General features: G+C 34.8%; 1 protein-coding gene across 2 annotated transcripts; it reads left to right on the top strand.

Annotated features, from left to right (window-relative positions):
* The first annotated feature begins 2,636 nt into the window (after positions 1–2,636).
* On the top strand, positions 2,637–16,597 carry LOC112522613 (COP9 signalosome complex subunit 7-like). Of its 2 annotated transcripts, none has more exons than XM_025131853.1 (9): positions 2,637–3,026; positions 6,479–6,554; positions 8,263–8,351; positions 10,000–10,089; positions 10,372–10,416; positions 10,748–10,818; positions 13,707–13,845; positions 15,213–15,295; positions 16,269–16,597. In XM_025131853.1, the coding sequence occupies exons 1-9, from the start codon at positions 2,862–2,864 to the stop codon at positions 16,288–16,290; spliced, it is 780 nt and encodes a 259-aa protein (XP_024987621.1). In that variant the 5' UTR covers positions 2,637–2,861; the 3' UTR covers positions 16,291–16,597. The 2 variants fall into 2 exon arrangements, with proteins under 2 accessions (XP_024987621.1, XP_024987622.1); XM_025131854.1 differs by having other exon boundaries at positions 15,193–15,295; positions 16,269–16,461.
* Positions 16,598–17,149: the final 552 nt, after the last annotated feature.

The following is a 17,149-nucleotide window of genomic DNA, read 5'->3' as shown; positions in this document are numbered from 1 at the left end:
CCCCTTCTACAACCTGTTTAGTATTCTTGTAGACCCTTTTGGGACCAACAATCTACAATAGCCTTTTATGCTCCTGTTTTGTAAACGACTTAGTTCGTGGAACAACAACATTACTTTCAGTTGACACTCTACTTATACTAACATCGCCTCTTTCAATAATCTCTCTATTGAGTTGATATCTTCTAAGAATATGTTTGGATCGTTGGGGAGATCTAGGTTCCTTGGCTTCTGCTATAGCTCTAAAAGAGACAAGTATTTTACTAGTACCTTTTCCTTACTGTTATACCTAAGCAATTTTCGGAACAATGATATTCATAACCGGTCCAGGTCTTGGTCATCAAACTCGAGCTCGTTTAACTTGATCCATAACCGGTTACGTGTAACTGGTCTCGGTCCCAACCGGTCCCTACCCAACTGCGGACACGTTTTTCAGTATGTCGCTATAAAGTATAATTTCTTTCCGTCGTATGGAGAGTTTGACACATTTTGCATTGTGTCTTTCTTTTCCCGTTCGTGAGGATCACCAAGTTGTATGAATTCCAAATCTCGGGCTTTCGTCCGTGCTCAGCGAGAAATTGGGCAACTTGTTCGTTTGATGCATCATGTTGTTCACCGACCATTTTGTAAGACAAAGAGAGAAAGAAATGAAAATTGTGAAGTGGGAGTGAGAAATGAATATGAGTCGAAGTCACAAAATATAGCAAGAAACCGAGAATTGTGAACGTTTTTTTTATGTTTTTTGCGTTTTGTAAGTTGGTATCTTACACCATACACCATGACACTTGTATATATTTTTTAGAATGCCAAAAAGACAACACAAACGATCAAAAACCGCAAGTGACCATTGGAGTTATAGATCGACATAGTCATAGACATTATTTCCAAACATGGGTCGGACTTGTTATAATTCTTAAGCCAGTCTATTTACAAGTCCAGTAGGTCTAAATAAAGGTTTAATTTAATCTTGTTAGTCATAATAAAATTATATATGTAAATATATTTACACACATAACTCTGTAATTATCGTAAATACACTTTTAACATATACTTTAATTATTCTGCTAAAATAACGATTTAACAATCAACATGATATTATTCGGGTTTCTGGTTATTCACTAACCATATCAAAACATACGTATTTTCTGTTTGCGACTCTATGTATAGGTTTACGTACTCCTTGACAATATTACAGTGTGACACGTGTCGCGGGTATATAAAAACTTGCAATTTTAATTTAGAACTTGCTATTGCTTTGTCTTTTAATTATGATTTTTTGTCTTTTTGCTTGTGATTTCTTTCTAACAAAATATAATTTATTGGCTTCATGCCCTCTGATTTTTGCTAGTCATTGTTAACTTAGGGGCCGTTTACTAAACGCTTATTCGGGTAAACGTTTACCAAATCACATTAACTTACAAGATAAAAATGGTAGAGAACCAAGAATCTTACCCGGCAAGAGCAAGACAAGGACCACGAATCTTACCCGGTAAGTGAGGACGATGATTCTTACCATGGTTAGCGCTTACAGGGTAAATTGTTGCATACGATGCCATTTTTGTTGACTAAAATCTTACCCGGTCAATAAGTGATAATGTTGAATTTTACTGGTAAGCGCTTACCGGATAAGTGTTTGGCAAACGGCCCTTTATATGTTTATTAACTATTACAAATTATAATTAATCTTTCACAAGGTTTGTTACATATTGGTTTAATGTCAAGTGGCAACATGCTTTACTGGTCTTGATTATTTGTTTATTTAATGAACTAGTCGAATTTTGTATTATCGTGTAATGTGTTCATTTACGTTAAATTTAATAGTAAAAAATTAACTAAAAACCGAACATATAAAGTAATATTTATTTAGCTAACCAAACTGTTAAATCGAAATGAAAACCCAAAACCGTTTTGGTTCGGATGAATTTACTTGGTTTCGAAATTCGTTCGACGCCCCTAAATCTGCCTCCAATTATTAAAAGATTCTGGATCCGCCATTGTCCCCAACATAGGTTAGGTTGATTGGGTTGAATGCTTGTTGTTTGAAAAATCTCAACTCAACTTAACCCAAATAAAATCAGAGTACAAACCAACCCAGCCCAAGCTGTACAAGTTGGCCAGGTTGGTACTTTGGTACATCAAAATATTATTCTAACATTCGATATATTGTTTTCTCTAGTTTACTCATAGTTTGTTTTTTTCATCATCAACTATTTGATACAACTTATCAATACTTCTTAAATCTTAATTATATCACATTCAATTATATATTCATAGTTATTGAATATATATATACAAAAAATGTTTATCAACTCATGTGGTGACAAATCAAAGTTTTATAAAAAACGTTTGTATTAGCTTACGACGGTACCACATTAGATAAGTTGATAAAATAGTTGAGATACCCTTTTTTCCGTTCAAACACTAAAAACTGTTTATTACAGGTACCATACCAAAATAAATTAATAAGTTAGAAGAGAGTAATTTATCAAAACTTCCATATTATACTGTCTAAATATTATTTTTTTCACCGTCCAAACACTAAAAACTGTTTTTTATCGCTACCAAAACAAAATAAGTTAATAAGCTTTGAGCAATCCCAAGCACCCCTTACTTCACAAAGTGCTGCTTTTGCAACCTCTACATACAGTCGCGAACATACAGCGCTAAGATACAGAGGAAAATACGAATATCACTGTAAATAGAAGAGAGTGAAAAGGGCACCAAAAAGATCCTTCAAAAACCCCTAAAACCCCTTCTGATTTCGAACCCTAATTTGTGAAACTCTTTGAATTTTCCTGAATTGCCAACAATCTAATTCTGCTAAGTTTTGATCTCGCACTTTAGAGATCGTCATCGTCGTCGTGATGGATATCGAACAAAAGCAAGCAGAGCACATCGAAAACTTCGTCAAACAAGCGTCCATCATTAAGGGTTCATCATCAGCTCTCGCAAATGTCATCGTGGAGGCCACTTCACATCCTTCCCTGTTCGCTTTCTCCGAGATTCTTGCTGTCCCTAATATCATCGAGGTCTGAATTTTAGCCATCGTTTTATGTGTTTTGCTATTACCAGTATGATTAGTTTCTTGCTACCAAATTATTGTGTTTTTAACGATGCTTACATCGGTTTCTGTTTGCATAGATTTATGAGAGGAGTTTATTTTCAATAGTTGTATCAAATGTATGTCTTTCAAGAATAGGAATCAAGATACATACTACTCTTTATATGACCTTGATGGGTTGGGTTCTTAGTTTGTTGATTAACCTTTATTTAATAGTTAATATTTGAGGTTCCTCTTTTTTTTTTTTCTTAAATTTAGTTGATGCCAGATTTCCACCATTCCTCATGATCACTTCAGTGCGCTTGGTGTTGCTGAGATTTGCTATTTTTTCGTGTTTGCTGACTTCATTGAACCATGTTCTGGATCAGATTATGTTTGTTTCGGCATTGAATATTTTTTTGTTTCTAAGGTCTAGATACCCTTGATATTTCTGCGTTTTTTTAAAATTATTTTGTCACTATTTGAGGCAATTTTGTTGTTCAGTAAATTAACATTGTCTGTGTACTGAATAATACCCTTTTTGTTCAACCAAGATAAATATGTAATTCACACAGGCAACTCTCTTACTGGTTGCAATATCAGATAATAAACCTTTGAATACAAGATAATGAACCTCTATGAAATATGATCTCCTGTTCAAAAAATATTTAATCATAAAAAATATGCAAAGTATAACTCAAGCGAATCAGATTGCCATAATGTGATCACAATGTTACTGACCCAGTAGGCCCACTTGAGTTGCGAATAGCAGCTATCAAACTGTACCACAAATCAGGTAAGAATAATTTGTTCGACTCAACAGACTGTTTAACAAACTTGATAATGCAAACAATCTATGTGACTCAACTATCTCCGATCTTCTTCGCTATCAGTTGTTATAATGCAACAGAGATATATGAAGATAGACATAGAGATAGTAAGATTGAGAGTTGGAGCCAAAATCTTATACCTTATTTAATTCCTTCCCAACAATAAAATAAGCTTTTATTTTACATATATATTATATTGCTATATATTCCTTCAGGCGTTACTCTCTCTGTATGGAAATAGACTATTAATCATTTACCTAATTTAGTGGAATTATGGTAACATCATATCAAGACTCCTCAGATTGTTTAGATTCATAACACTTACAGTGCATAACACATGAATAGATCTACACACCCACATACACACCGTTACCCAGTTGACATATGGACTGTGACACCTTTCTCAAACTGAGTAGTAATAGCTACCGATATCGCGCTTCATATGGCAAATAAACCCATACCAGAACCAGGTAACTTTGCTTGAGAGTTGAGGCAAGGGTTGCCTACTTGCTATATAATAATTTAATGCATGCACAATGTATGAGTTACTTTATGCCTTGATTTGCAAGGGTTATGGATTTTTCTGAAAGAAAATTTCCGTATAGAAGCAGCTGAGCAGGGTTGAATTCAGTTAAAAAGAACCAAATGCAATATATACCCACTTGTCTTCATATGAGAAGTAGTTACCCATGGCTTGAGTGAATAATCCAGGCCCCAGGGAATCAGAAACTGTTGATATGAGTCAATGATCAGGTTCAATGCGACTCTAAGGCACTTGTTGATGCGCTACTACTATCAGTTCGACTTTAGCAGTTACGATTTAAATTGTCCAAGAATAATTCAAGGCATGTAAATAGGTGGTCTGCTACATACATCTAGATTCTAGTATCAAGCACAAAGTTTTGATGATATTTTGTTTTACTTTTAACAAGGTTGATTACAATTAATATAAGCGCTAAGCAGTTATATGCTTCTAATCTGGAAGCGTGGTCATGTGTTTGATTTGCTATGCAGGAAATATCGGTGGTAAAGCGGAAATACATAGCAGTTCTTGTTCTTGTGATACACACACACACACATATATATATATATGCAGTATCTAATATATGTAATATATATTTAATAGTAGTTATCTGCTATGTATGTTTCTGCATATTTGACCAAGATGAAAAACTCCGGGACATATATTTTGCGTTGGTGAATAGTCTAAGCTAATCATCAACTATGTCAGCGAACGGGTTTCTCTTATAAGAAAAATAATCAAGTTTGTGGTTATTGCAAAAAGATTGGGCACACTATAGATAAGTGTTTCATGTTATATAACAAAATCAAAAGGTTTGCTTCCAATATTGATTCGGCTAAAGTTCAAAGTAAGAGTCACCATTCTTCTGCTTCTTCTTCAAGTACACCTATCACTCAAAGACAATATGATAATGAGAGGAGTGGACAGAAATAACGGGAGGGATAGAAAACCAAACACCATATCAAGTCGATGACAACGACATATTGTTCTTCCTTTCACAAATCATATTCTTCTTTCTTCTAGCTCCCAGTATATCCTTCTATCAGTGACACAATTCATCCTTCTACTATTCACGAGATCATCACTTTTTGGGGCCACCAAGTTGATGTCTAATTTCACTTTTATGGGCCTCTGGCGTTCACTGGATATGCTAGGGAAAAAAGTCCAAAGTAATCAGTTTCCATGGTGCTATTTTAATTAAAAATTGTGTCGATAATAGCGGTACCGCAGTTTGTCACCGTGATACTGCAATTGCGTAGCAGTCAAGGATTGCTAACCGCTATAGTACCAACTATTGACTGCCCAGAATAGGCATCTTGTAACTATTTGTTCTGAACTTCTAATACCAATTTACCAACCTTTGATATTTACTCGACCTATCATAAGCTTTTGTAGTTGGATGGGCAGTGAGGTTTGAAAGCTTCTCATGTAATGTAAGATGTGAGATTGTGAGTTTATTTGTATAAGGAGAGCAACCTCTTAGTGGTTGACTGATTGTATAACATGTCTATCATAAATACACTCAAGAATATCATTATCTGGACTATTGACCATTAGCTACTGGCCTACTGCTATATATATTTTGCTCTTTTTGGTGACAGATGCACAATGTATCTCTGTAATGACCATCTCCTCCTATGTTTGTAGAATTAGTAGACAATCATACACTATATGGCTATCTGAATGGCTTTACATTGCTATACAAAGATGTTTTAATTTTCACAGAATTCCTGTATTTTCTGTCTTTGTGATTTGTATATGTTTCATATGGTGTAGCTTGCTGATAATTATTTTGCTGTATTAACATCTAAAGGGAAATTTACCCAGCTTTCTAGCATGGTTTTTTATCCTCACTGTTATATCTACCAAGTTTTTGTATTTATTATTTGAATCAAGGACATCTTATTTCAAATCAATGTCCCTGAAATAGCAGGCCTCGTGCAATATGACTGACAAGCCTAAAAGGGTATTAGGATAACTGTAAATGACTTGGTTTTTCCAATTCTCCCACCAATTCACTTTACTATTGCCGTTGCAAGTTCTTTGATGTTCTTCTTTTCATATTCTAATCAAGCAATTTCTGTGCAGCTTCAAGGAACGGAACATTCTATATACCTTGATTTGCTTCAGATGTTTGCTCATGGAACATGGAGTGAATACAAGAGTAGGTTCCCTACCTCGTCTTGTTACAACATTTTGCAATAGGAGTGCTTGTACATGGTTACTATATACAGTTATAAATTAACTCCAATTATTTATTAGGAATATTTATTTTAAAAAGTAAAATTAGTTTAGTAATAGTAACAGGAATATGGTAAATACATTGATGTACATATTTACGTGCACACACTTTATGTCCTTTATCATTTAAACAACTGCTTTTAATTTTTTATTGTTAGTTAATATGTATATAATACGAGTTTTTAATTTGTGCATATTGATTCCAAGATCAGTGTAACCTTATAAACATTAATAGTCAAGTTTTATACTTCTATCACATCTCATTATGCCTCTATCAAAATAAGAAGGAAGGACTTTGCATAAGAGGACAGTCAAAAGTAAAATTAAAGTATCCATATGAAATGCATTGATTGATGGAAAGGAGAGATTGAACTCTAAATCTTTCAAGGGGCTTCATGCTTTCATATGGAATGCTTTTTTTTTGTTACTCATAATTTTTTTCTATGGTTCATCTTTTGATTGGCATGCCATGTAATACATGTTAATATCAAACCGTCTTTATGCATTAAGCAACATTTTCAAATGAATTCTCATGATGCTCTTGATTTTATCCATTTATATACCCTCGTTATGTAACTGTAATTTACCTAGTACAATGTCAAAGGAGAAAAGGATAAACAGGTCACACTGAAAGGGTGGTACTTCTATGAGTTTAACGACATGACTATGTTTTTTTCAGCATGCGGTTCTTGAGTTTTTTTTTTTTTTTTGACATAACTTGTGTATGGGATTTTGTTTTTCATAGTATTTGTTCACTTTCTCAAGTCAATTTTTATAATTATTTTAGAATATTGCTTTGCTTGTTGCTGCTGAACTCTCTATGTTCTGTATTACGAGGCTTGATTTATCCTAGCATATCACTTTGTCTTGCTCCTTGCTATGGGTATTAAGATTTCAACATTTTTCTTCTTCTTGTTAGTCTCGAACTTATGTATTTGCCAGTAGTTCCATTTCAGCATGATATATGATACGATTGCTGCCGGAGACATTCTAGATATTAAAATTTAGCATAGCATTGTTGCAGTTCACTAGAGTGGAACTTTTCGTGTAGTAGCCATGAAATATCGTGAAACTGTTACAATTCCGATTGGATTGGCCCAAGATGTGCCTAACCCAAGCATATATATGGAAAGTATATTCTAGAAGGCTAAAAGGGGCAATAAGGGAAAATGGGTCTAGTTTGTTATAACAGGAAGGGATTTTGGCTCTAAATAGGAGGAGGGGCAGTTCGTCATGGGTATTGGGAACTATTTTGGTATTTTGGCTCTTAGCTTTCGCTTTGAGAGAGGGAGGTTCTTCCCTGGAACTCTTTTCTGTATGTGCTTTGAATTCTCTTAGTAATCTGATTGGCCATAATTCTTATTCTCTTACTATCAATCTGTTTGCAAGTCTCTTGATCTCATCAGAAACACCTGGATAGATCTCACATGTATCACTGCGTTTTGTTTTTCCTTGTAGCATGCGAGATTAAGGGTCTTAAATATTGAGGCTTCCTTGTTTAAGACCGTTGTGTACTTTTGGATGATTGGAAGCGTGCACATGAATTATATCCAGATTATCTACCACAATTACTTTTATTTTCATGTTATATTGGGAGTCAAAGTTTTTATCCTTTGTGTTATGATATGTAGGTAATGCTAGTAATCTTCCACAGCTGACGCGTGATCAGGTCCTCAAGCTAAAACAACTCACTATGCTCACACTAGCCGAGGCTAACAAGGTATTGTACCTTGCATGTATTGTTGCAGTGAGGGTCAATAGTCTGACGTAGTGTGATCAACCCAGCACATTATAAGCACTGGTAGAATTGATATATGAATGTTTTTGATAATCATGTTCCTTTTCATATATATATGTATATACACACTTCAATTGTGGATGAACTGAAAAAGGAAAGCATAACAAAAAGAAGTGGTACTGAGAGTGAATAAAAATGATTAGAATATGAGAAAGTAGTCAAATAGATTAATATTTAAAAAAGTTACTCAAATGAAGTTTAATTTCACCATTATTCTGACATCTTTAATAATGAATAATGTACAAATATAAGTGCATTAAATACATGTTGACTAATACAAACAAAATCATATGTACAAATAATAAATGCAACTTTTACGTACCCAATCTTACTGTCAAAGTACTAATGTATTTAATTTATTGAGAAAACAATAATTTCACTGAAATCATAAAACTAATATAAACTTTCAAATACCAAAGAAACTAATAAAACAATAAAAATGTAAGAGTGGAGATGAAGGACTAGGATAGAGGTAAGGTTTGGGTACATACTACCCTTCCCACCCTACTCGGTGTGGGATTTATTTGGTTTGGTAAATGAAAATGTAAAAGTAATAAAACACTTGGTTCAATTTAAATCATAAAAAAGGACCAAAAATCTGTTGCTTCTGTCGAATTTATATCAAGTGCCTTGTATTAAATTCCTGTGGTACTTGTATATTTAGATTAGGTTTATGATCATAGTGAAATTGTTTTTATTAATTATATTTAACACATTGGTACTCAATTGAGTTTTGTACAAGTTGCATTATCGTTGTTCGTATGATTTTTCTAGTGGTCAACATGTACTTAATGCACTTATATTTGTACATTAGTTTTTATTTATTCAATGCTTTTTTATTAAAAATTCCAAGTCAGCATGTCATCTTCGCGATTTTTTTTAAAACTGCACTAAAGTGCTACATCATTTTTCCATCCATATTCTTATCAGTTGTAAAAACATTCACCTAACTTTTAACAGTGTTCAAAACATGATCACTTATTTGCAATATTTAGTACTTTAACCACATTGTTAGAATCCTCTAGAACTCAGTTTCTTAAATGTATCTAATGCCTCTCCATTTAGCTCTTTACAGTGATCATTTAACTAACTGAGACCACCTTTACCTACGTCTTCATATGATAACATTGATGTTGGAAACGGGCAGTTATAGAAGTACTAGAAACAAGTGAAAACAATCCCACACATAATTAGTATTTACAACTAACTCTAACAGTACTCTTGGTCTTTGTATTTGTTTTGCATAGTGGTGGGGGACCAATATGTTATATGTATATTATTTTTGTAGTGGTGGAAGTCTTAGATTACTTTCCTCATCTATTACTAAAGGGCAACCTTGGAAGGAGTACTCTTTCGTTGAGGAAAGGAGTGTTGGATGATGTTAGAGAAGTGGAAGGAGGAGGGGGGGTCTTAATGTGGAGGCACATATTTATCATTTCAATGCTATTCTTTTTGCTCAATCGACCTTCGGAAGCTAGATGAAAGAACGAAGTGAACCATATTTATTATGTATTTATGTTACATTGCCTGCTTATGCTGTCCTTGGTTTCTGATGTTGGGGCACTTTCAGGTACTCCCATATGATGTGCTGATGCATGAGTTGGATGTTGTAAATGTCCGTGAGCTTGAAGATTTTCTTATCAACGAGTGCATGTATGTGGTAGGTGTTATCCTATGACTATAATTCATGCTTTAAATTATATGCTTTTGCGGACTTGAAGGAATCACTTACAAATAGTAAAATTAAAACCTTCCCGATTTTTAGGACTGATTTCTCTATTGTTAGTTCTAAGAATTGTACTCTAAAACATTTCTTTGCGGCTTTGTAACTTCTGTTTTCATTTAATTGATTTGATCATATACTCTTACTGTCTTGGATTTTGGATTTCTCCTATATGTATGCAATTACTAACTTTGTATTTCATTTGTTCCCTCTGTGTAGGGTATAGTAAGGGGCAAGCTAGATCAGTTGCGAAGATGTTTTGAGGTGTGACCTCGTATCTATCTTACATGGTTCACTCTTTAGTTTTATCTCTTTAAGTTAGTGTATGCACATTTACCTTTTCCATATAATGGCGAATGATCGTGTGAGGAGAGTTGAGGTGAGAAGCGTAAGATGGGATTTGGACCCTTGATCACTTTTAATCTCAAACCCACCCATGAATCGTGCTTGATACAGGGATTGATCCGGTGCATCTCATCCTAATGTGCATCCAAAGGGTGGAGATACCGTCTTATGCTTCTCACCTTAACTATCCTTCTCACCGGAACCCAACCCTCCATATAATTTGTTATTACTTAATATTCTGTCATTGTAGGTGCAATTTGCGGCAGGCAGGGATCTCAGGCCTGGACAATTAGGGAATATGATACATACACTATCGGATTGGTAACCTTAAATTAGATATGGCTGTTTCTTGCAATTTGGTATTGAATTTACCATATTGTTTCTTTGAGATAGTTATTGGTTTGCGAAATATTCATTTACGGTTTCAGCAGTGAAGCATCTAGATCCTTTGTTAACTGAGTGTGGAAACTAAAAGACACTCATTTCACCTGAATATCTAATGTTTCTTTACCCATAAAGCCACATTGGGGCTCAACGAGTGATGTAGGAGGTTGACAGAGATCTGGTGAGGTGAGGGGTGGCAAACAGTCATTTTAGGCTCTGAGAGGGAGAAAATTTGGTGGTGATGTGAGATAATATGTATGCAATTCTTCATCTGTAGAAAGGAAGAGAAACTATTTGTGCTTTGTTTTTCTTAAAAGCTCTCACTTTCTGGTTTCTAATGCATAGGCATGTAGTTTGAATGATATGCAAATGAATGCACAGATCAAAATAAAAGTACTAGCTCAAAAGACCTTGAAAAAGAAATTGATAAATAGGTAAGAAGTGCGAATTTACACTTGAGGACAACCTTTTTAATGTGACAGTGGGTAAGAACTAGAAGAATCAAGGGCTCCATTGCAACTTGTCTTCTTTTGAGCTTTTCCACAAAGAGACATTCTCCATGGCATTACACCACCATAACATGATGGGAAGAAAACTAGGCTTATCTACTTGTACTTGCTCCTCTTTTCATTTTCATTTCCAAAATGGTTGATTACGAAGTTTGTCTTCAATTGGTACAGTCTAGACATATATGAAGTGGATAACGCGTAATTGTATTTAACATCCTGGCATGTATGAGTGCTTATATTGTATTGAATTTACATATTTCAGGTATCACATCAAAATTGCACACCATATGACGTTACCCCATAAAACCACATACATAAAGACACGTCGACACGTACCATCACCATTCACTCTTTACCATTTCATGAACCAACTTGTACCACAAATTAAGCAACACTGATTTCAACTGCAAATTAGGTTAACACTAATGCCATACAGATAAGTAGGTAAACACACCCGTATGTCACATGTTGCAAATTTTATGTCGACCTTCCAAATCATGTGTTCGTACTCAAAACTAAGATATATCAATCACTTCTCTCCATATTTGCCCTTAGTCCCTTGCTGTATCAACTTTCTTGTTTTGAAGTTTCATGCTTGAGTTTAGAGTGGATAAAGCAAACAATCTAGCATGGTGCTTTTGACAATTTTTTGCTCATCCAGTAAACATTTGACTGCTTGCTGTCCGTCGATATTTCACTTCTTTTTTTTGTCATAATTTTGGCTTCCATTTTCCCATTACCCTAGTCTTTTTCATATAGGTTTATGTCTATCCTGAAATTTATTTGAACTAGCAAGGTAATTCGGTCAACCCACATGTAATTTTGCATTTCTGTAGCAAGTTTTTATCTTAATGTTTAAATTCTTGTCTCTGTTTGAGGTGATCAAGTAAATTAATAGAATGTGTCTTTTAGGATGTATACACTTTGTTTGGATGATTAAAGAAAATACATGGCGAAGTTCACATTAGTAAGTATAGGGGGTTAGATGGGAGATTGCTGGCATCAATAGGATGGAGTGAGAGTCGATGATTGCCATATAAAGAGTTAAAAGGGAGCAGAGTCATGCTCTGATGATTTTTCTTAAAATAATATATATAGTTCTAAGGCCCTAAAAAATGTCCACATCATTGTTTTACGAAATAGTATTATGTTATTACTTATTAGGATTTTGCCACTAGATCATGCAATTATGTATCCGATTGCGGAAATAGACGCTAATACTTCTCAAGTTCTTGAAGGTTGACAATTCACCATTTTGTAGTGTTAATTTAGAAAATTGAGGTTGCAATGATCCTCTCTCAAGAAGAATGGGATCTATATAGCTGTATACTCTCTTCCAATGAATATTGCAACATTTGACTTCACCTATACTCTGTGTTCTCTAATCTGGAGAGAAAAGAAAAGAAATGGATGGAAAAGAAAGGGAGGGAAAAGAAAGGGAGGGAAAAGAAAGGAAAGGAAAATAATTTTTTTATTTGTATTGTCGAAAGGGAAGGAAAAGGAAAGAAAGGAAAAGTAAGAAAACAATTTTCATGTTCTTGAACAGTCGAGAAAGGAAAGGAAAGATGTCATTTTTACAAATATACCTCTTAAAAATATTTTCTTTATAATGAAAGGTTGGGTAGTTTTGTAAATTTTTTAAATGTTTTAATTTCTTTTCTTTCCTTTCCTTCCCTTTCCTCCCACATTCAGAAGGAAAGTTTTGGGAGGAAACTCATCATTATTTTCCTTCCGTTTCCTTTCCTTTCTCTCCTAAAAAGGTTTCGAGAACACGAGTTTTTTACTTCCTCCCCTTTCCATCCATTTCCTTTCCTTTTCTTCGTAAAAATGGTTTCGAGGACACAATGATAGTCTTAGGAAAAAAATGTTTGAATATTTGTGGACCCATATCTACAACATCAGTCTATTTGTAATGATAGTAATAGGTAAATAGGTAATTTACCTTGGTAACTTTCCAGGATAGGGAACTTATGCAAGTTTCATGGGACATCCCAAATTGGACCCAAATGGGAAGTTGATCATGGGAGGGAGAGGGTGGTCCAAAAGTGCATACCACCTATGAAACTAAAGGTGACTTGTATACACTCCTTGCAAAGACAACCAATTAATAAAGACTTTGTTCTTGAAAATAACCTCATAAGTTTGCCTAACTTCTTCCTTATCTGTTCCATTTCTAGATTTTCATGTTTGTGATGGAGTTGAACATGCAAAAAGATTAAAAAAAATCATCTTTTGCAAATTTTCTCAATTATCCATTATAGAGCACTTATTTAGTCATTTGTGGTTCTCATCCGTAACATTTGTGGCATTCTGTAGGTTGGGTACGTCAGATAATTTACTTATTTCAATTCAAGAGAAGATAAAATGGGCAGACACCATGAGTGAACTGGACAAGAAACATAAAAAGGAAAATGAAGAAAGGCTTGAAGAAGTGAAGAATGCACTCTCCCTCAAGGTCAGCACCATTCCTTTTTTATGTTAACTTTTGTTTGTAAATGATGTGTTTCTTCTTATAAGATCATATTGACCTGCTGATACTGAGCATGTATTCCTGCAAACAGTTTTGGTAAATTTATGGGTGTTTGAGATTGGGCAAGTCTACTCGATCACCTGGTTTTGTAAGGCTTGATTATATGTTCTGTTTAGGATTGCCAAGGACCATTATTCTTATGCATATTTTAAAATAAAGTTATTGAATGTTGAGCATCAAAAGGACAAATGTACTGTCAACCAATCATGAGTTTTACAAACAACAATGACTGTTATCTATTTTGCCAAATATTCGTTTTTTAAATTGACTGGCATTCTGGTACCAGATTGCTTCTCTGTCATTCCACAATGCTTATATATACATAATACATAATGCATGATACATGATACATGATACATAATACGTAATACATAATCCATAATACGTAATACATAATCCATAATACATAATACGAAATACATAATACATACATATATACATATACCGGGACCGGGGGCGGGGGCGGGGGCAATCAAATTAGGACCTCAAAAAATGTTGCAAACCAAGTAACAATCGTCTGAAGAGTTTGATCAAGGGATATTATGCATGGTGGCAATTTTGTAATAAATAGGAAAACTCTAACCAATTGTAATTCTCAAAGGAAGTTGAGTGAAGAGGGGGGGGGGGGGGGGGATTTGACACATCCATTCTATATACATGGCACCTTCCCAAAATACATATATAAAAAATCTTTATGTTGTAAACTAAAATACAAAACCATCTTCTTTAATCTAAAATATCTCAAATACAATACAAATTTGATTTTTGCAAGTTATCCTCCAAATTTTTGAGGTTTCCATTCGATTGTGCCCCTACATATACATATATATTGTAATGATACATTAGACCGCTGTACATTTTTTTGACCTGATATTGATTGGAGAAGAGAGACAAAAACGTTTGTCAAATTAGCTAAAGATATACTACACTATTAAATCGGCAAATGGTCCATTAAGATAAATGGGTTTTTGGTAACCAACCCCCCTTTTCAGATTTCAGATGATACCCCATCTTAAAACTTGAGAGATGTATTTGTTTTTTTAGAAGAGAACTTTGGCAACATTATAACTTTGCTATTTATCCAGTCTAGTTAGTTGTAGATGCATAAATAGTTCGGTGGATGATCTTAATCTCTTCTGCCTTAAGCTGTGTGGTAGTGGATAATTCAGTGCAATTCCAAGTTGCTAACATTCATTATCTCGGAGAGAAAGTGAAGTAGGAATATTCCATACTGGATATGTTTGTCGATATGTCTTACTTACGTTGTGGCAGAAGTTACAAACTATGAGCAGGCTGACATGGACTTCCGAGGGCACGGGATTTTCTCTGAACCTGGTGGAGTAATGGATTATGATGAAGACCGCCGATCCAAGAGGTAATCTTCCACCATCTTTTTTGTCCATGCACCATGGTGCATTCCAACTTTCATGATTGCCAACTGCTACTTGTTTACACCATCTACTTGCATCTTTTATTATTCATCTTTTTGGGTCTCATCTCGGTTCTCATAGCAAATGGGATCCATTCTATGGTGTCAATGATGCCTACCTCCATTTCCTTTTGAAATTATATCTTCTTTTTTAAAATGGTCAACAAAAATGATATTATATGATGTCTCGAGGGACTTCAACTCACAACCAAAGGGTTGTAGAGACCATTGATACCACTGGGCTAGAGGTCACTTGGTCTTTTTTTAGGTGTATACTAATTAATATTATGTTCTCTTTTTATCATTCAAATACACACGTCCCATTATATTTGCAACAATTGACTTTATATATAATGTATTTGACTATTAGTCAACGTCTAAATACACACAAACAATGGCCTTTTTTGGAAGTAGCTTCTAGTAAGTAGTAACTATAGGCATAAAGGAAAGCTAGTCATTATCTTGACCAAATGGAAGATAACTTAGCGAGTTGTCAGTATTGTTGCCACCAGCACCATTTGTTTCTTCATGTAGAAAGTTGACAAAAAAATAAAAGATGGGTGTTTCCTAGAAATAAATGTCAATTTTATGGACCTAAATTAGTTCTACAAAATGATATGGGAGCAATTGGGTATATTTAGCATAGAAATTTGGCAAAAAGAACATGGTCATGATACAAGGGGCTTGTAACTCAGTTTGCCAAGGGACGGAGCAACTTTGCTCAAATACGCAACAGGTTCAAGTTTCAATCCTGTAGGGACTGGCTTGAACCCCTCCGTTAGCCTCAGCCGCTGAGTCAACTCTCAAATGCTCCTAGGGGGCGGGTTCCATGTGAGGCTGGTCAGGGTTGCTCGTAATCAACCTTTTGCTTAGATACCATTTCAGGATAAAATGGTCGATTTAACTTTTTATATTGCAGGAGACGACATCCAATGGGCTGAAGAGGGTTAGCAAAATCTTTAAAGAATGAGTATTGCCAGGCAGGCAGGCAGGCTAGCCAGTTCTCTTTTTCTTCTCTTGATGGTATTACAACCACCAATGATAGAGGTGCTGGTTTCTGAGAGGGATGAACATGTTTGTTTGCAGTAGTGAAAACTTTGGAGCTAGGCTTATGAAATTCTAATTCTAATCCTGATCCAGATTCCTCAGAATATTTGACATTGTTTTTGGCTATGTAATTAGATCAAACTCTTTGTAGCTTTTTGAGCTGCTACATTTGATGATGATCATAGCTTCGACTTGGTGTTAGTTGTCGTTTTTTTCCGCTTGTTATTTCAAGATCTAATATGCAACATGCTCGTTGGAGTTGTTTCTATGCCGATACGAATGGCACCCTTGTTTCTTAACGGTGTTGTTTGGTATGAGGATAGTATAGGATATGACTGAACAAAAACCTCGTGTATTGACCTTACGACAACTTTGAACTCTCACTTTTCTTCAGCCGATTCAGACATCGAATCATATCTCTTGGAGAAAGGCGCAAAAGCTCTCCCTCTGATCCAATTTTAGACCATCTTATAACAATTCATACTTGAAAGCTTAAAAAAGAACTAGAAAACAATGATGGTTTTGTGAATTGATTTTCACTTGTTAGAAATTTAAGGGGCTGTTTACCAAACCCTTACTCGGGTAAGTGAACATCAAGTTACATTACCTTACCGAATTAATATGGTAAGGACCAAAAATCTTACTTGGTAAGAGCGAGACAAAGATCAAGAGTCTTATCCGGTAAGCGAGGACATGATAAGCGCTTACCAGGTAAATTGTTGTATACGATACTGTTTTGGTGGACTAAAATCT

The sequence above is a fragment of the Cynara cardunculus genome (genome assembly GCF_001531365.2).
Source record: "Cynara cardunculus var. scolymus isolate 2C chromosome LG 12, CcrdV1, whole genome shotgun sequence".
Taxonomy (NCBI): Eukaryota; Viridiplantae; Streptophyta; class Magnoliopsida; order Asterales; family Asteraceae; genus Cynara; species Cynara cardunculus.
This window is presented reverse-complemented; position numbering and strand designations above follow the sequence as displayed.

Bases quoted from the DNA above. Each gene is read 5' to 3' on its own strand.
- LOC112522613 (XM_025131853.1), top strand. From the start codon at position 2,862: ATGGATATCGAACAAAAGCAAGCAGAGCACATCGAAAACTTCGTCAAA. The intron at 10,090-10,371 runs GTAGGTGTTATC...CCCTCTGTGTAG, and splicing joins TCAACGAGTGCATGTATGTG to GGTATAGTAAGGGGCAAGCT. The intron at 15,296-16,268 runs GTAATCTTCCAC...TTTATATTGCAG, and splicing joins GAAGACCGCCGATCCAAGAG to GAGACGACATCCAATGGGCT.